Source organism: Littorina saxatilis, linkage group LG5 (assembly GCF_037325665.1).
Source record: "Littorina saxatilis isolate snail1 linkage group LG5, US_GU_Lsax_2.0, whole genome shotgun sequence".
In the NCBI taxonomy this organism is placed as follows: domain Eukaryota; kingdom Metazoa; phylum Mollusca; class Gastropoda; order Littorinimorpha; family Littorinidae; genus Littorina; species Littorina saxatilis.
In genome coordinates, this window is record NC_090249.1 from 38445210 (window position 1) to 38472709 (window position 27500).

General features: G+C 41.6%; 1 protein-coding gene across 1 annotated transcript in view; it reads left to right on the plus strand.

The window, feature by feature from the left end:
- Positions 1-13846, plus strand: part of LOC138967753 (epidermal growth factor receptor substrate 15-like) — a 74330-nt gene extending 60484 nt beyond the window's left edge. Inside the window, exons 7-14 of the mRNA XM_070340410.1 lie at positions 819-831; positions 1941-2021; positions 5361-5470; positions 6112-6226; positions 6694-6766; positions 9410-9685; positions 12330-12502; positions 13799-13846. Of these exons, the coding sequence (XP_070196511.1) occupies positions 819-831; positions 1941-2021; positions 5361-5470; positions 6112-6226; positions 6694-6766; positions 9410-9685; positions 12330-12502; positions 13799-13846 (889 nt within the window). The remainder of the gene's footprint in view (positions 1-818; positions 832-1940; positions 2022-5360; positions 5471-6111; positions 6227-6693; positions 6767-9409; positions 9686-12329; positions 12503-13798) is intronic.
- Positions 13847-27500: the final 13654 nt, after the last annotated feature.

Consider the following 27500-nt stretch of genomic DNA (forward strand, 5'->3'; position numbering starts at 1 on the left):
TCTTTTGTCCCTTTTTACATTCAGTCAAGTTTTGACTAATGTTTTAACATAAAGGGGGAATCGAGACGAGGGTCGTGGTGTTTGTGTGTATGTGTGTCTGGGTGTCTGTGTGTGTGTGTGTGTGTGTGTGTGTGTGTGTGGAGCGATTCAGAGTAAACTATTGGACCGATCTTTATGAAATTTCTGATTCCAAAAACATATAGATATGATATGTTTGGATTAAAAACACGCTCAGAAAGTTATAACGAAGAGAGGTACTGAAAAACGTGCTATATGCAGCACAGCAAAACCACTACCGCGCTAAACAGGCTCGTCAGTTTCACTGCGTTTTGCACGAGCGGCGGACTACGGTCATTGTGAAAAAATACAGTGCGTTCAGTTTCATTCTGTGAGTTCCACAGCTTGACTAAATGTAAAAATTTCGCCTTACGCGACTTGTTTGTTCTTTGTATCTCCTCTTCGACTACTATTTTTACAAGCGCAAAAAACAGTGATACATCATAGCCATTTTTCCTGAATCTGGAAGTTCGCAGTCGTGAAAATGTAAAACCTGGCGTCTTTTTCCGAAACATAACACCTACAGCCCTGTGAAAATAAATATGTCGTCGTCAAGCGAACGTAGAGTGTCGTTCACTATTCAAACGATGTTGTTCGATCTGATAAGGCGGTATGGGTCTCACAAGTTTCCAGGTGCCCTCAAATGGTCAACTGGCCTTAATCCCAGTAATTTGGTCAGTGGCTGTAATTTTATTTATTGGCGGTCGGAGTCGCTTTATACAGAAAACCCATTATCAGTGTAATTTTCTTGATGTATTTAGTGCTTTCAACAATGTAAGTCTCTTAAAAGGCGGACAACGCTCAAGAGCACAGGCACCTGGAACGTTTAGAAACGAATCTTTTCTGTTTGCTGGAATGTCAGCATTAAGAAGTGTATATCTCTGGAATAACTTAAATTATTATGCTGTAATATTTTAAGGCTCTGGGTTTTATAAACGTTTGAATTGCATGCGTTTTATTTCGTACGTGGGGCAAAGAAGAGATGTCTCTTTTGGAGAGTTCTGTACCGGCCACGCGTTAATTTTGTGTCGTTATTTCCTCTAGTTTAAATCACGTTTCCCAAGCTCATGTTACACTCACTGTTAAAAATATTGAAAATATGATGGTTATCGAATAAAAATCGTTTTGCATAACGCTAACACCCCGAGAACATCACTGCTTTTAAAGAATTAAATTCTTTCGACCGACCGGCCCTGTGACTGTCAGGCATGTTTAAACCCGAAGGCAACAACAACAACAACAACAACAACAACAACAACAACAACAACAACAACAACAACAACAACAACAACAACAACGGTGTTGGTCTTATACATTTTAGTGTACATTTATATGCATGTCTCGCTCTGCGATGACAAAGAACACGACCTTACAAGGGCCTGTGTTCCAGTCTCAGAAGAAAACAAAGAAGACACAATCACACCTTTTTAGAAAAGAAAGCAAGAATTGCGTTACCAGGACTGGTGATAGGTCAACGGTCTAGTCATGCTATCAGTCTCAGTCGCCGGTGTGTCTCGGCGCCCTTTGTGCCCGTAGTTAGGGCGAATCAGTGCAAGGTCCTTGCTTTAACGACATCTGTGGAATTCCAGGGGCCTCAGACACTGATTTATGAGTAAATGGGTTGTGTTAAAAAGTGACTCAGATTTTAGAGTTACGCTGAGGAGTTTTAAAGTGCTCTTTGCACAGCATTAGACAACTTACAACCGTCAGCTCATTTTTCCTCTTGTTCTTTTTTTTTCTACGTCTTTTTCTTCTTCTAGTTTGTTTCTTTGTTTCGTTGAAATACCAATTATTGTTTTGTTTAAATCGGTAATATAAAAGGGAAACAAATTCAGCTTGACTGTACATGAATTATGTAATGAAGTATACTGATCATTTTCCAGGAGAAGAGACGGCAGCAAGTTCTACAGGAGAACAAACGGCTTCAATTACAGCAAGACAAAGTGGACATTTTAAGACAAGTGGTGAGGAACGTTTGAAATGTTGGTTACGATTGTAAGCATGTTTATGTTGAACAATACTTTGCACGTACCAGTGATGAAGGATGATGTTATTATAGGTTTTAAGCCTTGAGTAGAATCTATCAGCAACTCTTTTTTTATATTTAGTCAAGTTTTGACTAAATATTTTAACATCGAGGGGAAATCGAAACGAGGGTCGTGGTGTATGTGCGTGTGTGCGTGTGTGTGTGTGTGTAGAGCGATTCAGACTAAACTACTGGACCGATCTTTATGAAATTTGACATGAGAGTTCCTGGGTATGAAATCCCCGAACGTTTTTTTCATTTTTTTTATAAATGTCTGATGACGTCATATCCGGCTTTTTGTGAAAGTTGAGGCGGCACTGTCACGCCCTCATTTTTCAACCAAATTGGTTGAAATTTTGGTCAAGTAATCTTCGACGAAGCCCGGACTTCGGTATTGCATTTCAGCTTGGTGGCTTAAAAATTAATTAATGACTTTGGTCATTAAAAATCTGAAAATTGTAAAAAAAAATACAAATTTATAAAACGATCCAAATTTACGTTTATCTTATTCTCCATCATTTGCTGATTCCAAAAACATATAAATATGTTATATTCGGATTAAAAACAAGCTCTGAAAATTAAATATATAAAAATTATTATCAAAATTAAATTGTCCAAATCAATTTAAAAACACTTTCATCTTATTCCTTGTCGGTTCCTGATTCCAAAAACATATAGATATGATATGTTTGGATTAAAAACACGCTCAGAAAGTTAAAACAAAGAGAGGTACAGAAAAGCGTGCTATCCTTCTTAGCGCAACTACTACCCCGCTCTTCTTGTCAATTTCACTGCCTTTGCCATGAGCGGTGGACTGACGATGCTACGAGTATACGGTCTTGCTGAAAAATGGCAGCTACTTGACTAAATATTGTATTTTCGCCTTACGCGACTTGTTTTCATAATCGGGTTTGTTTGTTTGTTTAATTCTGTAGATTGTTGTTTTATAAAGTTGCGAATAATCAGTACGGCCATTGCGTTTGGCTTCATGCCCGACTTCATCGTTGATTTTTACATTTAGTCAAGTTTTGACTAAATGTTTTAACATAGAGGGGGGAATCGAGACGAGGGTCGTGGTGTATGTGTGTGTGTGTGTGTGTGTGTGTGTCTGTCTGTCTGTCTGTCTGTCAGTGTGTGTGTTTGTCTGTCTGTCTCACAGTCTGTCTGTCTGTCTGTGTGTGTGTGTGTGTGTGTGTGTAGAGCGATTCAGACTAAACTACTGGGCCGATCTTTATGAAATTTTACATGAGAGTTCCTGGGTATGATATCCCCGGAAGTTTTTTTCATTTTTTCGATAAATACCTTTGATGACGTCATATCCTTTGTCCTATCCCGACTCGATTATTGCAATTCCATTCTATCTGGCTCTCCCAACTACATCATCGAAAAGCTTCAGCGTGTTCAGAATCATGCCGCCCGCCTCATCTTTCGTTCTTCCAAGCATGACCACATCACCCCTCTTCTTCAAACCCTACACTGGCTGCCTGTTCAACAGAGGATTCAGTTCAAGATCTCCACACTCTGCTTCAGAAACTTTGATCTATCGTCCCCTAGCTATCTTTCTGACCTTCTTGATGTCTACTCCCCCTCTCGCTCCCTAAGATCCTCCGCAGACACCCGCCTTTTTAGGATACCATCAGCACGCACCAAAACATATGGCCAGCGCACCTTCTCCTACCAGGCCCCATCCATCTGGAACCAACTCCCGCATTCACTCAGGCACTCCACATCTATGCAATCATTCAAAACCTCACTCAAAACACACCTCTTCCCTCACTAGTCCGTTAATGACCACACATCACCCTCTCCTGCTGGTCCTTGATCTGTCTCTTTCTTTCTCCTTCTTCTTCCCTTTCCAGCTCTATTCTTCTTCTCTCAACAAACTTTATGTATCCAATACTTTATTTATTTATTTACGACTGTTTTTCCGTCTAGAATGCATGTGCCTGTAGTTGGTATGAGTGAGTGCGTCGCGTTCTCGCTGTGCGCCTGTCTGTGAGTGTATGAGTCCTTGTCGATTTGTGTTTCGTATAATGTTCACTATGTATTTTATATTTTGTAAGCGCCTAGGGCTATATTTAGATTAGGCGCACAAATGTTCATAATAATAATAATAATAATAATATCCGGCTTTTTGTAAAAGTTGAGGCGGCACTGTCACACCCTCATTTTTCCATTAAATTGATTGAAATTTTGGCAAAGCAATCTTCGACGAAGGCCGGGGTTTGGTATTGCATTTCAGCTTGGTGGCTTAAAAACTAATGAGTGAGTTCGGTCATTAAAAATCGGAAACTTGTAATTAAAATTATTTTTTTATTAAACGATCCAAAAACAATTTCATCTTATTTTTCGTCATTTTCTGATTCCATAAACATATACATATGTTATATTTGGATTAAAAACAAGCTCTGAAAATTAAAAATATAAAAATGATGATCAAAATTAAATTTCCAAAATCGTTTTAAAAACTATTTCATCTTATTCCTTGTCGGTTCTTGATTCCAAAAACATATAGATATGATATGTTTGGATTAAAAACACGCTCAGAAAGTTAAAACGAAGAGAGGTACAGTAAAGCGTGGTATGAAGCACAGCGCAATCGCTACCGCGCCAAAAAGGCTCGTCACTTTCACTGCCTTTTACACTAGCGGCGGACTACGTTCAGTTTCATTCTGTGCGTTCCACAGCTTGACTAAATGTAGTAATTTCGCCTTACGCGACTTCTTTAAGCGTTTCCTTGGGGAAAAGTATATAATAATATTAATTAAATGACGGACAGACTGACAAACTATCAATTAGACGGAATGGAAAAATAGACACACGCACGCACGCACGCACACACACACACACACACACACACACACACACACACACACACACACACACACACACACACACACACACACACACACACACACACACACACACACACACACACACACACACACACACACACACACACACACACACACACACACACACACACACACACACACACACACACACACACACACACACACACACACACACACACACACACACACACACACACACACACACACACACACACACACACACACACACACACACACACACACACACACACACACACACACACACACACACACATTAACAGTGGCAGAAAGACAGACACCATCGCTACATCAAAATCTTGAATATTCTTGAGTAGTACACTTTTTTTTTCTCTCAGCATTCACATAAATTGAATGCCGGTGCTACAGTCTAAAGGCTGTTCTTCTCTTCATTTTTTTTTAAGTACAAAGTTCAAAAGAAACAAGGAAAACCTCAGATCACCGAAGAGGAATTTGCAACCAACTTGGCCAAAGAAAAAGAAGAGATTGAAAAACTGGAAGAAATTGTGTTCAGGTCAGTTATGTTGATGTGTGTATATGTGCGTACAAGTTTGTGCATGTCTGTCTTAGGGTTAGGGTTAGGGTTGCATGCAGTCCGCTTCAAGCTGAAAAATAAATGAAAAGAATGAAACCCTAGGTTGTTTTTTTTGTTTTGTTTTGTTTTTTTCCTTTTTCCTTCTTTCTTTCTTTCTCTCTACAGCTGAGCGTCCTTCTTCATTGGCGTTTTATAAATTTATAAATTGTGTGTGGTTTTCTACAATGGACAAAATCTTGCATCTTTAATGTTGGTTATTGTCAACCCAAACACAGACATATCTGTCTGTCTTTCTGTTTGTTTCTGTCTGTCTGTGTGCGTAACTTAATCTTTCACATATTCAAACATTTAGCTGTTTTTAAGAGATGAGGGTACTCCGTGCTTATTCTATGAAAATAAATAATTTGCTAAGCGTTTTTCTTGAGTATGTTGCGAAAATAAAATCAGGCGTGTGTTTGTTTTGTTTTTATCTGACATAGCACTTTCATTTATACAAAGAGCTCTTCGAAGCTGAAAAGAATCGTAATGCTTCATCAGTCCCATACAGTTTGTTGGAAATGCAGAGTGATCGTTTGTTTCCAGTGTGTGTGCTTTTTCTCAACTTTTACTTTGTCTTTCAGATTAAAAAAGGAACATGAAAAGGTTCGGCAAGAAACGGTGAAGATCATTTTAGCTGAACAAAAACTCAACACCGACATTGTCAGCATCAAGAAAGACACTGACGAACTGAACAGGGTGAGACAAGCCACTTTTAGCAGGACCGAACGAGTTGGAGGCTGTATGGGTTACTCCCCTTTTCGTTTTTTGCCCTGTGTTCACAGTAGGCGGTGTGTGTGCATGCGTGCGTGCGTGTGTGTGTGTGTGTGTGTGTGTGTGTGTGTGTGTGTGTGTGTGTGTGTGTGTGTGTGTGTGTGTGTGTGTGTGTGTGTGTGTGTGTGTGTGTGTGTGTGTGTGTGTGTGTGTGTGTGTGTGTGTGTGTGTGTGTGTGTGTGATGCAACATTCTTTCACCAGCTTAGCTTATCATGTTAGAAAAAAAAATCACGAGAATGTTTTTCCTTATGTTTGTATTTTTTTTTCATCTCCAGCCTCTCCCACGGAGTTATTTTGCTGGGAAAAAAACACAGAAAAAAAGTATAAAAACACGAAATAAAACAGAGTAAACACCAACACCAACAACAACATGTTATATTTTGTGTTGCAGAGATTAGCAACCTGTCACACTCACGCCACAAAAGATACAGATCCCTTTCATCAGCTTTACGAACAGAGAAAAGGTAAGCCATCCTCCTATCCCAAAATACGAAACCCAGTATGTTGTACATAATACTCATTATATACTCTGTAATCCATGAGAGCTTACATGATGCCTACTGACCATTGCTGTTAGCGGATGCCCGACGGGCACAGTGGCGTGGTGGTAAGACGTCGGCCTCCTAATCGGGAGGTCGTGAGTTCGAATCCTGGTCGCTGCCGCCTGGTGGGTTAAGAGTGGAGATTTATCCGATCTCCCAGGTCAACTTATGTGCAGACCTGCTAGTGACTTTAACCCCCTTCGTGTGTACACGCAAGCACACGACCAAGTGCGCACGGAAAAGATCCTGTAATCCATGTCAGAGTTATAGAAACACGAAAATACCCAGCATGCCTCCCCCGAAATCGGCGTATGCTGCCTGAATGGCGGGGTAAAAACGGTCATACACGTAAAAATCCACTCGTGCAGAAAACATGAGTGAACGTGGGAGTTTCAGCCCATGAATAAAGAAGAAAAAGAAGTCCGTCATTTATCAGCACTAGTGGCATCCTGAACTCAGGTCAAAATGAGTTCGGCTCATTCTCCCCCTGACAGGATGCCTTGAGTTTCCTTGTCTGGCAACCGATTTTTTTTTTAACATATTTAGAGATTTTTTTTTAACATAGAGGGGGGAATCAAGACGAGGGTCGTGGTGTGTGTGTGTGTCTGTGTGTGTGTGTGTCTCTGTGTGTGTGTGTGTGTGTGTGTGTGTCTGTGTGTGTGTCTGTGTGTGTGTGTGTGTGTGTAGAGAGCGATTCAGAGTAAACTACTGGACCGATCTTTATGAAATTTTTCATGAGAGTTCCTGGGTATGATATCCCCAGACGTGTTTTTCAGTTTTTCGATAAATGTCTTTGATGACGTCATATCCGGCATTTTGTAAAAGTTGAGGCGGCACTGTCACACCCTCATTTTTCAATCAAATTGATCTAAATTTTGGCCAAGCAATTTTCGACGAAGGCCGGACTTTGGGATTGCATTTCAGCTTGGAGGCTTAAAAATTAATTAATGACTTTGGTCATTACAAATCTGAAAATTTTAATTAAAATTATTTGTTTATAAATATATGTATACATTTATCGTATTCTTCATCATTTTCTGATTCCAAAAACATATACATATGTTATATTCGGATTAAAAACAAGCTCTGAAAATTAAAAATATAAAAATTGTGATTAAAATTAAATTTCCGAAATCGATTTAAAAACAATTTCATCTTATTCCTTGTCCGTTCCTGATTCCAAAAACATATAGATATGATATGTTTGGATTAAAAACACATTCAGAGAGTTAAAAAGAATAGAGATATAGAAAAGCGTGCTATCCTCCTCAGCGCAACCGCTACCGCGCTTTTCTGGATTTTTAATTTCACTGCCTTTGCCACGAGCGGTGGACAGACGATGCTACGAGTGTACGGTCTTGCGGAAAAAATGCAATGCGTTCAGTTTCATTCTGTGAGTTCGACTGAGCTTGACTAAGTGTTGTATTTTCGCCTTACGCGACTTGTTGTAATGTATTATTGATATAAGCAGATTCGCGATCGTTGATAATGATTTTTCATGGTGTTTTGTAATTTTTGAATTACAAAGGAATTGATATGTAAGACAGTTTCAAGCGAGCTATTTTTCGCGTCTGTATTTACTGTGCAAACAACTCTAAATATGGCAAAAGTGTCACGTGATAATCAACCGTTTGGTTTCGGCGCTCACTGGAACAGACGTTCTTTTCTGTAATCAGTTGACAGTGATGAAACCATATATTACGGTCTCCTTCCGACAGCAGTCCCAAAATTTCGACTTGTTTTGGCCTTAGAACGATGTCTTTATCATAACTGTGAAGAACAGAACGGAGATCAAATTTAGATTTCAGTGCTAGAACGATGTCTGTATCATAACTGTGAAGAACAGAACGGAGATCAAATTTAGATTTCAGTGCTCGCGAAAAACATATGGGAGATAACTCTGTATTCTTGTTTTGATAGATTCGCGTAGGTTTGTAGCGTCCGGTCAGAGAGACAACTGGCAATAGCCGTGGAGCGATGCTTATCAGAATGCACTAGTGGTTGATACCCTGTACATTTTTAACAGTAAGGATTTTGTGACAAAATGAAAAATGACATTGCACCAGTACACGGAGGAGACCGCGCGCAAAACATCAGTTTCGCACCTGTGTTTCCGATTGGAGTCTGTCGTACATAAATTCCCTCCGTGCCTTCCCGTTCCAAGCAGCTTGTTGATTTTGTAAGACCGGAGCTTTTGCAATCATTTTTTGAGTAATCAATTGGGAACATTCATCACTGAGTTCATGCAAGACTGACCTCAAGACTTCATGTGTAAAATCAAATTCGCCGACAGGTTCGAAACTTAATAAGACAAAGACTTCTACCACCCGTCAGTAATTTCGTGTGTTAGTGCTCGTGCACAAAATGGAATGTTTTATATAAATAAGACCTCTACTTTAGAATGCAGCAATGACACAGAGACCGTAGACCTTTCTGTCGATCGGCAGTCTGAGCCGTCGCTTGTATAAATATGTGGTTGGCAGTCAAAGTAGGCCGCTAGATATAGCGATCTGCATAAGAGTGATAAACGAATTAATGCATTTTCTGTTTCTTTTCCTCCTGCAGAAAAACGCCAAGGGTCCACCATCAAAGACCTGGACAAAATCGACGCATCCTTGCCCTTTGACCTTAACCCTTTTGACCCCAACCTTCGCCCAGAATTGGTTTGTCAAGGGCTTCAACTCTTCACCAACACGGGCAACAACCACTCCAGCAAGGGGAACAACTTTCACGCTGTGATCGAGGGGCTGGGGAATTTTGGTGAAGCATTTGACGATCTTCTGGCTGGGTCTTCTGCTCGTTCCGAGATGGAGGAAGATGCTGTGTTTAAAGAAGTCCCAGGTAAAAAAAAACCACTAGTTTTTCGGTAACCTGGTTTTAAAAACATACGATACCGATACATGCGTAGCCTGGTTGTTACCTTACAAGTAATTTGCCATTGCTGATAATGACTAAGTAACCAAGACCAACTTAATTCTCGAAACTCTTTGTCGTTTCTTTAGGAGACAAGCATCTGACATGAACTTACTTTAACGTGACATCTTTGTTCGCATTGTGAACTTTTCGAACGTTCTTTTTCTTGTGACGTCAGAGACTTCACTTTGGAACAGGGGAGCAAGAAGAGGCCTTAATGGTTTGCTTTGTCGATGTCTCTTGTCTCTTGTCTTGTTGCTCTGATATGCCCTTCAGAAAAATTAACTTCAAATACAATGGGTGATCATTGTCATCAAAATATAGAACCCAGTCCTTGGTTGTCTCTTTCAGATAGCAGATTGAATGACGTCACAACGGATCTGAAAAGATGACGTCACAAAGCCTCACATTACAGAGAATTGTCATTACCAATTCCAGCATACTATTATACATAGTAGCTTCTCTTCTTTCAACTAATATAAAGTGGCTTCTCTTCTTGACGTTTATAGCGAGACATAGACACACACACGCACATACACACACACACACACACACACAGACATAAAGACACAGACACAGACACAGACACAGACACACACACACACACACACACACACACACACACACACACACACACACACACACACACACACACAGAGAAACAAACCACCCATCTGAGTATAAGAACATTATGCATGCCGAATGAACTCCACACTTCGTGCTTAAAAAAAAAAAAAAGCCTTTACGCTTTTGTTGTGTGCTGATCTGATCTTCCAAGTCAACATAGCATTCTCATTGGAGAGGATAGGAAATATATGTTTCCAAAGTTTGGTTAAAATGTCAGCATTGCTTATCTTTGATACCAGCTTATCAGACATGATTGATTGCTGTTGTTCGTGAGATTTTCAAACTTCACTAAATCTGTGCCGTTAGTCAGCCAGAATAGCAAAGCTTTTCGGGATCAACTCAAGACAAACATATGTTCCACTGACAAGTGATGCTTGATTAAATACCCTCTCTTTTGGAGGTCCAGTCAAGTCATAAACGAGCCTTCGTCCAATGTAATAAATTGACTATACCTGTATGAACAATCGATATTGCGTTTGTCCAGGGTCTATAGTGTTAGTAAGTAATAACCAAGTCCGTGGTCAACATAAAACCAATGTTCTTTTATGTAAAAATCGAAGCTTGGGTTGGAGTACTGTTTGCAAGCACAGTAGTGCGTCGGTCAGTTAATGAACACAGGTAGTTTGGTCACGGCTGAATGCACATGTGTAGATTTAGTTGTGTATATAATCGCGTTATTGGCGGCATGTGACTCAGGCTAGGATCCAGGCTTATTGCACTTATCCATGCAGTTACTGTTAGGCTTGGTCCTTCCTTACCATGTGGTCTCGAATGGACTCTTTGATTGTAACATTGACGCAGTGGTGCATCAAACAAAGTGGATCTGTTTATTGTTTCGTCGAGGAATAGACTGTTAGTCCTTTAAAAATAATATATTGATCGGACAGTGTGTTTTGTGTAAAACTCTGAGGTGAATTTTTTTGGTAAACTAAAGTGGGATTTGCGTGACAGATTTTCACAACTAAGGTAGGTGTCCTATGCTTGTTGGAACAAAAGTTACGTGAGATGAAAAGTGTAGCTTAACATTCGTTCAATTGAAACAGTCAGTTTACGGGATATACATTGATTACCCGTAGATGATTACCCGCTTCGCCGGGTACCGGCTTCGCCGGGAAGAAGTAGAGCCGAATACAAGGCTGCGCCTGGGACCCGGCTCTGCCGGGTGTACGCCGGCTTCGCCGGCGCACGAAGGAAAGGAGATAAACGCGCAAAACACTGGAGACCTTCTAAAAATAGTAACGTGCAGTGACCTTCTAAAAATAGTAACGTAGTAACGGGAATATGGATTAACGCCACACAGAGGAAGGGAGATAATCGCGGCTGAAAACACTGGAGAAGATAAGGAAGAGTTACTGGTAGTGGATCCCGACAAAAAACAAAAACAAAAAAAATCGGTTCAGCGCGCACAGCGCTGCGCGCTGAGAGCACGTGTTGAAATATCTCATCGATGAGGTTGTGTCCGGGGTGTAGCTGAATACGGACTCCAAATTTGAAAAAGATCCACCGAGAACTTTGGCCATGCATCGCGGACACACACACACACACACACAGACAGACAGACAGACAGACAGACACAAGTCGTATATATATAGATGCTGTCAGAGTGGATTCCATGTGCTAAAAATGTGAAAAAGCTGAGCTACTGTCCAGTTGGACTAAGGAGTTATTAATTACGATTCTGTGTTGATATATCTGTATGTCTGTCATTCTGGTTGTCTGTCTGTCTGTCTGTCTGTCTGTTCGTCTCATCCTCTCTCTCTGTCAGTCTGTCTATGTCTAACTGCATGTCTCTGTCTCCTCTCTCTCTCTCTCTCTCTCTCTCTCTCTCTCTCTCTCTCTCTCTCTCTCTCTCTCTCTCTCTCTCTCTCCATCACCATGTTTAATAGTCACATTCACTCTGTCATCCAAAACTTGTACCAGTGTGTTCCCTTGTGTGTCAATGCAGTGTCGATGGATCGAGAACGGTGGCTGGGTCTGCAGTGGGGGCCGGAGGTGGAGGGACAACTGGAGGGGGTGATGGGGCTCAGTGGTCAAGAGACGGAGCAACTACAGGAGAAACTCTTCACCCTGAGGGCGGAGCTCCAAAAACTGAATGAACCTGGATCGCGCCTTGTCTTCGTGAGTAGAACACATTGAGTTTGTTAGTTGCTTTATTTGTTTGTTTGTCTGTCCGTCTCTCTGTTCAAATTGGAAGTCAGTCTCTACATTGTGAGTGCGTGCATGCGTGTGTGTGTGTGTGTGTGTGTCAGTCTGTGTCTGTGTCTGTGTGTATGCGTGCGTTATTTTTCCATTTGCCCGTGTGTCTGTCTGTGTGTCTGTCTATATTATGCGCTTTGTGCGACTATTTGTCTGCATCTATGTTTATCAACCAGTGTGTGTTTCTGTAAACGATACATGAAATGGCAGATGAACGAACGAACACACACCGAAAGAATACCCCCAACCCACTCGCTCTCCCTCCCTCCCTCCCTCCCTCCCTCCCCCCCCCTCCCTCCCTCCCTCCCTCCCCCCCTCTCTCTCTCTCTCTCTCTGTTACTTCGCCTTTTTGACCAAGAAATACGCTACAAACGTGCACCAACCTTTTTTTGCACAGGTAAAATCACTAACCCAGTTCGATGACAACAAGTGTGTATGTGTAGCGCAGGTTAACAACCGTGTAGTCTGAATTCCCTGCCTGTAATTTTACGGGTCACACTAAAAGCTCTGATCAAATGAATCTTGATGCATTCCTCTGCCTCCTTTGTGAATCTTTTGGCTATGATTGCGATCTTGTGATTTGTCAGTGCGGGTTGTACTTGTTTGTGGTTAAAAGGGTGTGCGATTATGATCTACCAAATTAGACGAGATTCAAGAATAAGTTTGCAAAGATTTGTTGTCGGTCACGTCTGAGTGAATCAGCCATCAGGTACGGTGTGTTGGTGTTGGTATGTTGATGGCTTCTGTCTGAGGTGATTCAGCTGGGTTGTTGTTGTTGTTGTTGTGGTTGTGGTTGTGGTTGTTGTTGTTACAGAGTATTTGCCGGTTATTCTCCAGTGCGAGCCCTGTCTACCACCCACTTTGCCAGGTACTGGAAAATGGCGGCCATATAATTGCTGCAAGATGAGCTTCTAATATTAGCTGACCGGCGCGAATTGTTCGCATGTTTTGTGGTCAAACTTCCCTCTTGCTGGTCAAACAGTCTGTATTCCGTTGGACGCCACTGGCCGTAGGAATGCGGACAGCGGACAGTGGAATGACAATAGTGCTTGCTGGAATTTTTCCAAGTGGACCGTCGGGGCTCAATAACTGGGGCATATGATAAACTCGCCCTGCTTGGGGTCTTTTGATGTTCTTGGTGGGAATCTGTGCGTGGAGCACAAAGATTTCTGTGGAGTATTAAGGATTTTTTGTATCAGTGTTACCACGATTATGCAGTGGCTACGGCGCGGCATGCAATCTGTGACAAAGTACCATGAGGACTGACGTTGCTACTAATAGCAGCTTTGACCAGAAAAAGGACGTCAGCAACTTTCCCACGATCATCAGCAATGATGAAAAGGAACATCAGTCAAACAGACAGAGTAAGAACAACACGATCATGGTTGTTGACTGCAATGCTAACATCGACACCGGTCACTGCTAAAGTCGTTAGTCAAAAAACAATTACCCTGAGTACATTCACATGTACTCCTTAAAAGTATCAATAGGTTTTAGGTACTTACGAGCAAACCCAGACTCTTACCCTTTCATTCACAGATCAAACACATTTTGCACTCTACCATTTTTGAAGTTTTCTTTGCCATCGGACTTTGACCCTAACAGTAGCCATTTGCAATTCTGAACGTGAAATTCATCTTGTCAGTGAAAATATGATGCTCTTTAAGCGTATCTTTTGTAGAAGGTAATTTTCCATTTAGCCTTTTGTTTGCAGCGATGGCCAAACCTTTTCTACCTGTGCTGGATGTCGAGGAGAATCCAATACGAAAGTGATGGAAAAAGGACGGGGCGTACGAATTTGGGGAGGATAGGTCTCCTCAGTACAAAATGAAAATTGGTTGGAAAAACCTTTTTGTGGGCATTGGGAAGATAGAAAGTGAAGAGAAAAATGGCCAACATGCAGCTTTGCCTTGTGTCCCCACAACAATGTGACTATCGTTGGTCTCTTTGGACAATGCCACTGGACACGACAAAGTGTTCAGTGATTCATCCGTTTTATAAATATGGCAACAATTTTAGGCCTAGGGCCGGTGCACAGATAACGTGGAGGGATTTAGATCGAAAACATCGAGATAAAATATCGTCGAATACAGTGCAATTGTGAGCGAAAATTGCAGGTTTTATTCATACTTAAACAGCGAGATACAGTTTTGGCGAATACAATACATTGTAAACGATAAAGACAGAGTTGGCCTTTAATCGTGGACTCAGGAACGTTCGATACCATGTGAGCGTGCAGTAATGAATATGATAGCACAGGTGCACGGGAGACACGGAAAGAAAACATTCCTTGCAGAAAACACACATTGCGAAATGTGTGCAGAATAAAAACATATCAGAAATATTCCATTGAGAGAGCGACAGAGAGAGAGGGGGGGGGGGGGCAGACACAGAGAAGCGGAGGGAGAGAAACAGTGACAGAGAAGGAGAGGCAGGCAGATAGTGAGACAGAGACAGGGAGAGAAAAAATAGAGAGGGTAGGGGAAGACAGGCACAGAGAGAGAGAGAGAGAGAGAGAGAGAGAGAGAGAGAGAGAGAGAGAGAGAGAGAGAGAGGGGGTGGAGAGAGAGAGAGGGGTGGAGAGAGAGCAGACAGACAGAGATATCTTTAACAGTACCAACACTGTGGCATGTGACAAATGCAATGTACTGTAACCTCTGATGTGTGTTTGTTTGCCGTAACGGGTTAAGTGGACACGCCACACAGACTATCCTAGAACTAACCATTTGCGGCTTCATTAGTGATTGCTGACCAAACTCACAATTGTGTGTGTACATTAAATGGGGCCCAAGGACATCAGTCCAAGAGGACTTAACGCACAAACCATTGTGTGCAGTTTCTGCTCGATATGAAGCTCCTTTATTTTGAAAATATGCAAATCGAAGCTCACGATCACTGCCGCTACGATCGTTTGCATGGTTGTCATGTATTACCTTGAAAACAAAAAGTATACCAAAATATCAAATACATTTACGCAGGTAGGGATGCATCATACAGCGATTGTGTCATTTTCATAGCTCGTGCAGTTTGGCAAGCATAATAATTGCTGTCCTAGTGTAGATTCACATAGTTCGCGAATTCGTTGTACAGTTTTACAGGCACGGGTGTAAAATAATTGCTTTATCAGCAGAAGATCAAGTAGTCTTTTATGAGAATTTGCACGCATGATGACCGATCTTTCGTATACATTACACACAAATATTGATTTGCCATCTAACGGTTAAAAATCGAATAACTCACTACGAGTATGAATGACACATAATTATATTATGATTTGCTCTCTCAAAAAATTCAAATATCTCGTTATACAAATACATTACACGCATGTACACTGATTTGTTCTACCAGCAGAAAATCTCGCATATTTAGTACAACACGGTTTCCTTTCTTTCATTATACTTCCAAACAATCCCGAACTCCCAAGTTCATGTGGTTTTCGTGAGTCGATCAATGTCCCCTCAAACAATATTGACCATAGCATTATAAGGATAAGTTACACTCATACACACTGATTTGCTACCTCAGTAGAAAATTGCACATTGCCAGCACAACACAGATTTTCTCCACCTTTTTCCTCCCTAAAAGTCCATGGCGTTTTCATTGAGCCGACCATTCTCCACGACATGAATATTGACTGTAGCGGTTTAAGGACAAATTACACGCATACACGTTGGTTTTCTCTCTCAGCAGAAAATTGCCCACAGCTAGTACAACACAGATTCTTTTGTTTGATTTTACCCCCAAACAATCCCCAAACCCCAAATCCCTGTGTTTTCCATCGAGTCAATCGGTGTCCTTTCCATCAATATTGACCATAGCTAGGCCAATGTTTTATCCTCCCAGGTTTAGTCTTTGTGGATCGGCCGGCTTTGGGGGGGGTCAATGTTTAACCTAATGTCCAGACAACCTGTGCTTGATTTTCGTGCCCCTGTGGTCATTTTTTGGCTGAACGGTCTTGGTGGACGAAGTCCAGTGCTAGTGGTTCGGTGGGTTCCTTGATGGATGGATGAAGTTTTTGAACCTGTCTAGGTGTTGAGCGTTTGCTGGGTTCAAGTTCTGATTTTTGGGGGGCAGGTGACTATTGAGCTGGTGTGTTCTGTTTTTGTGTGATGTGATTTGTACTGGTAAGAGACGTGTGAATTGGATGGTGATGCTTATGCTTGTATTGCTTTACTTTACTTTACTTTATTTGGTGTTTAACGTCGTTTTCAACCACGAAGGTTATATCGCGACGGCTTGTATTGCTGTAGTGGTGGGGTGGTTGATGGTGGTGATGGTGATGGTGGTCGGATGTTGATGATAACGATGATGATGACGAACACAATTTATTGCGTTTTTGCAATTATTGTATTTAAAAGAGAAAGTGTTGAAAGACACGGAAAATATTCCCAGTCAGGCTTCATATTTTTGGTGTGTGTCGAAATTGAGTACGCCTTATCCCATGCACCCCGGCCGGTTCATACCTAAGACTTTAAAAATGGCAATCTAGTGGCTGCTCCGCCTGGCGTCTGGCATTATGGGGTTAGTGCTAGGACTGGTTGGTCCGGTGTCAGAATAATGTGACTGGGTGAGACATGAAGCCTGTGCTGCGACTTCTGTCTTGTGTGTGGCGCACGTTATATGTCAAAGCAGCACCGCCCTGATATGGCCCTTCGTGGTCGGCTGGGCGTTAAGCAAACAAACAAACAAATTATCCCATGCAAAAGCCTATAGCCAGATTTGAGCCGACTCGTTCACACGGGAAGAACTGTACCCTTTGAGTTTCTTCTTCTCTGGCGTTCGGCGGTTGTGAGGTGTACCCTTTGAGTAAAACCGTTGTGTTTTCATTGCAAGCTATTTTTATCAGGTTTTGACAAGTAAATCGTATTATAAAAAATCAAGGGCGTGAGACATAAATGTCAGGTACAGGTAAAAGTGTGTCCACTGTATTGTACACCACAGGTGCACTAGTGTTTGTCATGAGGTACGAGCGTATTCCTCAACATGTTTAAACCTACTTTGTATGCATACCTTTTGTGTAATATGATATGACCCGGGTTTTAGAATTCCTTTGACCTCGAAAGAGAGAGAGACAGAGACAGAGACATAGACAGAGACAGAGACAGACAGAGAGACAGAGACAGAGACAGAGACACACAGAGAGAGAGACAGATAGACACAGAGACACAGAGAGAGACACAGACCCACACACAGACACCCACACACACACACACACGCACACACAGACGCACACACACGCACACACACACACACACACACACACACACACACAAACACACACACACACACACACACACACACAAAACAAACACAGAGGCACGTAGGCAGACAGACAGCAGACAGGTGGACAGGCAAAAACACAGGTTCATGTCTAAACGAAAATAATACATGTACGTGGACAGTTGAATGTTACAGGCTAATGCGCTTTATAAGTGTTGCAGTAGCTCTTCACGCACATTATCAAAGGCATGCATGATTATGTTTCACCTGTTGTCTTTTCTTCTTCTCTTCAATTGGAGAAGGGAAGAGGGGGAGAGGGTGGGGGAGGGCAATGGAGACGGTAGTTTACATTGTTTGTTGTCCTTGATGGTGATCGTGTTCGAGGTCGTGATCGTGGTTTGATGGTACCGGTTACGTTCTTTGGATGAGTGGGGTTTTTTTTTCGTGTGTGTGTTTGTTGTTGTTATTGTTGTTGTTATTTTTTGGGTCCCTTTTCTTGGGTTACATTTCACGCACAGTCTGTTTGCCATCTGAACAATCTCCGAATAAAATGATCGCCCCCTGTGTCGCCGTCTTTTCTTTTCTTTTCTCCTCCTTTTCTCTTTTCTGTTGTACTCGGTTAACCGTATACCCCTTCAAATAGCGGGTGGGAGGAATATATCAAAGAAGTAAAAAAGAAGCTGTGCGCTTAAAAATATCTACACAGCGAGGGATCACGCCCCCAAATATTGCATTGTTACAGTGGAACCCTCATTCAGGGCTGCCAAAATCTAGAGAGAGAAAAGTCCGGGTTAAAAAAAGGAGATAGTCTTACGATGGAGGTAAATTTACATACGGTATGGACAGAAACGATTGAAAAGCAAGGTCTTTTAAAGCGTAGCAGCCTTAATTTCTGAGGTCTTTAAAGTGGGTTGACTTGTATTTATGACACAGACTATGAGGGTGAAAGGAAAGAGAGGGGTATGCGTGAGAGAAAGCGAGATATAGGAGGGTTCAATGTGTACATTGTGGCAGATTCACAGTGGACTTGACATTAAGAGTTGAGCGGTGTAAGGCTATTCGCTGTCATTAAAGTCCTGTAGCATTGGGATAATACCCCGCCTGTGAAGTCCTGTGTTATAAGCTTCATGCTAAGAGGAAACATTCTCCATGGTTTAAAGTGACCTTCCTTGTCATATATAACATCACACGTCTGACTATCATTTTACATGGTGTGAAAGCATGCTTCCATCTGATCTCTGTGCGGAATGGGAATGTTTTGTTTCCATGTCGCTCTGCGAAATTTATTCAGTAAACAAAAGTTCACAAATATACAAATAAGGAACATCCAGGCTGCCAATGGTCATCCTGAACTCAGGTCAAAATGAGTTCGGCTCATTCTCTCCCTGACCGGACGCTACAGTCCTACGCGAATCTATCAAAACAAAAATACAGAGTTACCTCCCATATGGTTTTCGCGAGCACTGATCTAAATTTGAGATCAGTGTTCGCGAGACGAAAATGATTGCAGATTGGCCGACTTCGACAGTGATCTCCGTTCTGTTCTTCACAGTTATGATTAAGACATCGTTCTAAGGTCAAAACAAGTCGACATTTTGGATCTGCTGCCGGAAGGAGACCGTAATATATGGTTTCATCACTGTCAACTGGTTACAGAAAAAATCGTCTGCTCCAGTTAGCGCCGAAACCAAACGGTTGATTATCACGTGACACTTTTGCCATGTTTAGAGTTGTTTGCACAGTAAAATATACAGCCGCGAAAAATAGCTAGCTTGAAACTGTCTTATACATATCAATTCCTTTGTTTAATTGCTTAATTTAAAAATTACAAAACACCATGAAAAATCATTATCGACGATCGCGAATCTGCTTATATATCAATAATACATTACAAAAAGCTCTAAATATGTTAAACAAAAAAAATTTAAAAAATCTGTTTCCTTGCCAGACAAGGAAACCCAAGGCATCCTGTCAGGGAGAGAATGAGCCGAACTCATTTTGACCTGAGTTCAGGATGGCCAATGTTTGGTATTGGTCTAAGTGGAGGGATGCTCTTACCCAATATAAAAGCCTGGACAGAAATGTAGTTTGTTTGTTTGTTTGCTTAACGCCCAGCCGACGACGACCATATAACGTGCGCCACACACAAGACAGAAGTCGCAGCACAGGCTTCATGTCTCACCCAGTCACATTATTCTGACACCGGACCAACCAGTCCTAGCACTAACCCCATAATGCCAGACGCCAGGCGGAGCAGCCACTAGATTGCCAATTTTAAAGTCTTAGGTATGACCCGGCCGGGGTTCGAACCCACGACCTCCCGATCACGGGGCGGACGCCGTACCACTAGGCCAACCGTGCCGGTCAGAAATGTAGTGCTATACATGATCGTTCACATGCCAAAGAATGTATCTTTTAGGTATAGAATGGCTTACGAGACCCACCCCCTCCCCGCATCACCCCACATCAAGCCAGTATCATATATGCCTGTGGGAAAAATATGAAAGAGGAGGAACTCAATATGTACAGTGTGGCATATTCATGGTCGACTTGACACCCAGAGGCCACCGGTTTATGACAATACTCTGTCAATAAACTCCCGTGGCGTAAGCTTCATTCTATGTCAATAAAGTCCTGCCTTAGGCCAAATAAAAATATATGTTGGTTTAGGGTAACGTGACCAAAAAAAATAGGGTCGGTAAGTCGGCCTTTTTTTTTTTTCCTCACTTTGAAATTTTTTTTTTAGTTGATTTTAAAGGAGGTTACTTCCCTTCGTCTTGGTATGGTTCGTAAAATGTGCCAAAAGTTAGTTTTTGGGGGAGAAATGAAAGAAAAGTTTTAGGGTCTGCGGGAAGAAAGATATATAGGGTCGGTTGGGTTACCCTAAACCAACATATATTTTTATTTGGCCTTATAGCAAGGAGTCTTGTGGGATATGTCAACATATCAGTGCTACTTCAGCTGAAGTCTACAAGGGAGGTCAGGAATTTATACTGGTTGCAGGTTGCTGTTGATTGGTTGTTACATTGGGTTCGTTATGGCGAAAAGGACGTAAGATTTATGACCGATATTTGATTTTTGTGCGTGTACGTATTCGGTTCTTTGAGATTATCGCACATGACTTCTGTTTCCGTTGAGATCATGAAGACACAGACACGCACACTTACACACATACACACGCATGCACGCATCTATCCCCCCACCGCACACACGCACACACACATACACATCACATACACACACACACACACACACACACACACACACACACACACACACACACACACACACACCAGTTTACTTTATATTTCTTGTCACTAAAATTTAGTTTGTTGACCCCCTTGGTCGCCAAATTATCGGTTAGGTTCGTAGTTCCAACGAGATGTTTCAAATCTTGTTAATGTTGCCAACGAAGCATGCGAATATATTTTATCATTTAGGGTATATGTTTTGCGTGAGATCAGTGTCTAAGTATTTTGAATTAAAGTAATTTGCAAAAAGTATTGAATCCTGAAGTACTGTTCTGTCAATGGCAATTATTATAGAGTTTTATTCGTCTCGGTCTCCGAACTCTCAGCAAGTCAAAACAAAACTATTATGTTAACAGTGAAAAATTAATGCTCCATAAAATTGTCTTAAAATGCCGCTATCCTTTGATCCTGCGCATCACTGCGTGACGAACTTGTGAACTGTTAGACCGTCTTTCTAACCCTGAGTCTTTGAAGGCCCCATAAATCTTAGTCAGTATGAAACCGGTCCATCCTATTAACATCATCACAGGATAAGCGAGAGGTCCTCGTTTCGCGCAAGGGAAGGTTTAAATCATTTTAAAAGTTCCACCTTTGTGTATTTTGCATAATACTTTGACCTCTTTTCGCAATTTATATTCTTCATTGTCGTCCTCGTCGTCGTTGTCGTTGACATTCAAAACGAAAATAACTCATTAAATTTTTAAAAAACATACAACAAAAGTATAAGATTGCCCTGAAATATGGTGTTAAAGAACAAATTCCTTCGTCCGCGTATATAGTTCCTTGGCTTACCTTACAGTAGGCACACGGAGTTGAACCTCAGATTGAGATTGCCAACGCCGCTCTGATTTTCGCCAGACTGTATAGCAACATTAGTTAAGCTAAAAGAACTTTCAAGAATCAAACTTTTTTATCAAATAAAAAGGTTAGTTATAAGGACGTTTATCTGTTTCAGATATTACGCTAGAATGAATAGCTACCTAATTTTATCTCAAAAAACGTTCACGAATCAGATTTTTAAAATAAGGTTAGTTATAAGGACGTTTATTTGTTTCAGATACACGTTTACTTGTCCTCAGTCTACTTTTTAGTTCTCTGGTGGGTTTTTGTTTTTAACAAGAACCTTCAATAGCGCATGGAAATCCCCAAATCTGAAAAGGTGTCTTTTTTTCCAACCTAGTCCAGAGTCATTTGTCATGCATGTTGCGCGTCATGTTTAACGAGTGAGGTTCACATCTCTGCCTGACACGACCAGGCGACTTTTCGTGTATTCTTATTTTCACAGATTGATGATTCATTACAAGGCAATAATTGATAGAGCTGATAGGCAAAATGAATTGATGAGGTTGTTGTGGTCTTGGTACACCTGTCCCTGTGTGATCGTGTATCCGAAAACAAGCACATAAGTGCGAATGTAAACATGCAAGCACGGGCACAGATTAGAAGTATTAAAGTGGATTTTTGTTTCTTTTCTTTTTTTGAACAAATGCAGACACAGTTAAAGTTTTCCTTTTACTAATTTGTATAATGATTTATTGTTTTATCGATTCATTGATTGATTTATTTATTTATTCTTTTAAGTATTAGTTAACCAATGGGAAGCTTAGTTGGGGTCTTTCGAACAGCAAGAATTTTAACCGTTTCTCTTCGGATTTGTAATTTGCAATCGCTACACAAACATACGTTTACAACAATATTAGAACATGGATTCACTCTGCTAGCATACTTCAGTATCCAACATTCTTGCCGGTATAGGCGCATTTAAAAATTGTCGGTCTCTGTATTGATATACCAACGCTGGAGACAAATATGTGGATGCGTACTGGCGAGAACGTGTTCAGAACGAACCAGTGGAGGATCACAAAGTGAAAGATAAACACACACAGTTTGTCTGCTGAAGTAGACAGTATCATTTACGTTTGCCAAGGTTTTGCTCGTGTTTTCTTTTTTTGGTAATGATCTGGCTGCTCTAGTTTTGGATCTGAACAAACATCAGTAATGTAAACCTTAAAAGGGACTCTCCCCGCAAGTAAACTGTCTCGGTGTGTCTCAAACTTTATTTAATTCGCCTTTTGGATAAGAAGATTACAGTAAAATCTTCTAATTGAGACACTGCAAATGTATAGTAAAATCGGTCGTAATACGGAGGGGTATTTTTTTGGAATCACCAGTTTAGTACTGGTGTACGTAATACCGAACAGCAGTGAAAAATGTAACCTTGAGTTCCGTCTGTATCCCACCCACAAAAGAATAGGTATTTAAATTGAAACAGCTTAAAACTGTTAGCTTTTGAACAATATCATTTTACACAGCCGCAAGATTGTTCACTGCTATTCAGGCTCAAGGGTACGAGTCTACAGGCAAACCGTATCATTTTTACGTACCGTTTCGCGTAAAGAAGAATACAAGTGCGTGACATGAGATAACATTTCGCTTTCGTTACGGTAACCCTGAGAGTGAATCCATTGTGCAAATGTCTATTTGGAATGTTAACGTTCCGTTTGTGTTCATTTCGGCCTCCTTTTTTTTGTGTACAGCTTTAAACAGAATATTCATGATCAGTTACCTGTGTGGCATACAACTGAAGAGAGACCATATTTTGTTATATATCGTTATTTTCTGTGTTGTATAATTTCAGACAAACTGTTGGTTGTTGATTGGTTATTATTATTTGTATCGTCTCTTCAGCTGATATTGCTATTCGAGACCGATGCAAGTTTGTTTCCTTTTTCAGTTAACATGACAAGCTCCATGCTTTGTTTGTTCGTTCATGGGCTGAAACTCCCACGGCTTTTACGTGTATGACCGTTTTTACCCCGCCATTTAGGCAGCCATACGCCGCTTTCGGAGGAAGCATGCTGGGTATTTTCGTGTTTCTATAACCCACCGAACTCTGACATGGATTACAGGATCTTTTTCGTGCGCACTTGGTCTTGTGCTTGCGTGTACACACGGGGGTGTTCCGACACCGAGGAGAGTCTGCACACAAAGTTGACTCTGAGAAATAAATCTCTCGCCGAACGTGGGGACGAACTCACGCTGACAGCGGCCAACTGGATACAAATCCAGCGCGCTACCGACTGAGCTACATCCCCGCCCAAGCTCCATGCTTAAAACTATTTACAATCATGTCTATTACTGTAAAAAGAAGGTTCTAAAACGTCATAATTTTCACATTTAATACTTCAAATCCTGTTAAAAATCTTGGTCTCCTTTAAAAGGTTAAAAGTCTTGTCCGGGGGGACATCCCTGTCAGACAAACCGACACACAAAGAAGCAAACAGATCTTGAAGAACTACTGTCTTAATACCCACGGGAACAAAAAATCACCAGGTCATCACAGAAACAAAGCTTATGGGTAAGAACGTTCTGCAAGCCTGGCAACAGTTGTATCGTCTATGATTTTGCAAGTCATGTAACCGTTGGAGGGTATCTGGTTCTGAACTGAGGCTGATCTTACTCGTTCGCTTCAATCCAAACTCCGTTTTCTCTCCGGCTCCTCCATTTTAAACTGGGGTCACACAAAAACTGAAATTGGCCACTTTGTGAGGTTGGTTTTTTTTGTAAGGGAAGAATTCGGAACTCGCGAAGAAGTGACAAGCAGCTGTGTGTATTATTAACACTTGTTGTCGTCCCTTGAACCACGCCTTTAGCCTTCCCCTACACCTCCCTCCACCCAGCACCCTCATTTACGCATGAACGACTTTTTATTGTTGTGAACTCACCGCGTATCGTAAATTGTGTGAAACGTAGGCACTGAAATCTTGCTTCACCAGGCACGATAACGTTGGAGTATGTGTGTGTGGGCATGTTACCTTTGTATTAGTTTTACTGATTGTTGGCGAAAATACGGTGTTCTACAATGATACATGTAATATGATGTCAGGTGTTTCCGAGCAGAGAACACCGCCGGATAAAGGAAACCTTTCGTTGTCCTGATAGTTTCTTAACTTTAAAGGAACACTCCTCCCCGTGTATGTAAACAGTTCGACACACCGTCTCAGATCTGGCCAGGCTTTTTACATGGGATAAGGCTATCCCTTCACGTGGACACATACCTTTTACATGGGATAAGGCTATCCCTTCACGTGGACACATACCTTTTACATGGGATAAGGCTATCCCTTCACGTGGACACATACCAACAATGAACAGCCTTGGTGCTCTCTGAGAGAAAATGTAAGTTTTACGTCCTCACGGCAAAGCCATTAGGGGCATGTTACACGGGAAAACCTGGATTTGTATGAAAATAAAAAATAAAAATGCTAGGGGGGGGGGGTGTGTGTAGACAGCTGGCTGCCGGCTGCTAGAGGAGACCTGAAATGGGCTGGGGACCGGGTTGGGTCGTCTTGGGTCAGTGCTGAAATGGTTCTTTTATTGGCTGTTGGCCGAACGGACACCCGGGCTTCATATTTTTGCATGCACGTATTCGTGTTTGCAAGGCCTGAGGCTTTCGCTGTGATCCTGGGATCTTTATCGTGCGCATGCGTGCACACGGGGGTGTTCGGACACCGAGGAGAGTGTGCACAAAGTTGACTCTGGGACACACATCCCGCTCTCTGTGCACAGTGGTGGGACTGCTTTTATGAATTAATTACGTAAACGACACTGGTAGCTTTTTAAGAAATTAATTCATAAAACATCCACCCCCACCACAGCAAGCTGTCATGTTATGAGGGCCCCAAAGGGGGGGTATCATCACGATCACGGGAAGGGAAATTTTAGCTTTGACGATCACAGTTACCTTGATTTTTGTTTTCACGATCACAAACACCTTGGCGAATAGAGGATCATAAAGCGATACAGCTGTGAAAAATGTACGTTGAAAATAAAATGCTTTGCAATAATGCCCATCACGATCACGAAAACAAATGACGATCACGATCACGAGACTTGATTTGTTTGTCATCACGGATCACGGGCAAAGTCCCATCACGATCACAGAAATGGAAATTTCGGCAATCACGGTCACAGAAAGGTCAAAAAACGCCAATCACGATCACGATTTTAAACCCTTTGGGGCCCTCTGTTATTGGTAATTGGTATGTGTCCAAGTGGAGGGATGGTCTTATCCCATGTAAAAGCCTGGCCAGATCTGAGACGGTGAGCCTAACTGTTTACACGGGAAGGAGTGTGCCTTTAACAGAAGCAACCCCCGTCTTGAGGGTAGGAGGTGTGGTCTCACACTAACTAACACTGCAGTAGAGAATTTAGCGGATTTCATATTTCTAAATGATTTCCGATTCGGCTTTGTGGACAACGCTCCTTTCTTTCCTGGTACAGCAACTCGTTTACATTTTTGTTCAAAAGAAGTCAACGGTTGAAAACAAGTTCAGTTAATAACCAACGGTGGATTCAAGTGCCTGTGAATTGAATCTGCTGGTCTTGACACTATTGTGAGAACCGAACGTTCGGACAGTGACAGACATATGTACATACATTAACTTCTATGTCTGCGATAGATGGCATCTGTCAAAGTTGTGGAGTGTGAAGAAAGTGGGTGAAGATTGAAAGTGTCTGTCACTGAGTGCCGCTTCTGTCGTTCAGGACAGCACGATGTAGTTTCTCCGTCTGTCAAAGAGATCATCCGTGTTTTCTATCAAAGTGTTGTTTTTGGTCGTGACTCGTCTTGTTCCGAGGGACAAGGATAGAGGACTTGTGTGTGAAACTTTCAAAGTGTGTGAAATTTTCTTTTGATTCGAGAAGTGATATGCCTTAGATACTAAGATAGGATACCTGGTTGCTGATGTTCGCTGGAAGTTCTGAGCCGAAGTGTAAAATTTGCGTGTCACTGTTTTGCTGTTGTTGTTTAAAGTAAGATTCTGTTCAACCCAAGGGCTCTCTTGCTTTGGAGATTGAAGCTCAATCCGCTGGATTTTTTTTAATCAGTCGTAATGGGCATTTTTTCATTGGGTCCTACAGGCATCTTATTCACGAATGGTTCTACGTTCGGTAGACGATTCAAACAAGGATCAATTAAAAACAATATATATGGAGTTGTACTTGTGAGTCTTAATTGTCTGTCATTGAAGAGACGGGGTTTCTGTGGATATCCATTGAATGCCAACTTTGATTTTTCATTCATTATTTTGGGTGTGATTGCACCAATGTAGGGTTTATTGTTTTTGTTTGGAATGTGAGGCGTGAAGGACGATCGGGATGTCTTCTTCCGGTGTTTTTGTCTTCCTCAAATATTGCGTTCTCCTTCCTGATCAGTTCCCCTTCCAGGTTTTAAAGTTCAAACCTTTTGCAGTGGCCAGTACAAGGTTTAAGCAAGCGAAGAAAATAGACTTCAACACGACTTGGACCGTACAAATAAAGAAACGGAGGAATGGAACAAGACTTGACATCCTTTTGCAACATTGTGTTAAAGATAAGGTTGGTCTCCAAGGATACCCGGCCGTTCACTCAGTCGTGACCTTTGCTATGTAAAGGTACATATACCCGAG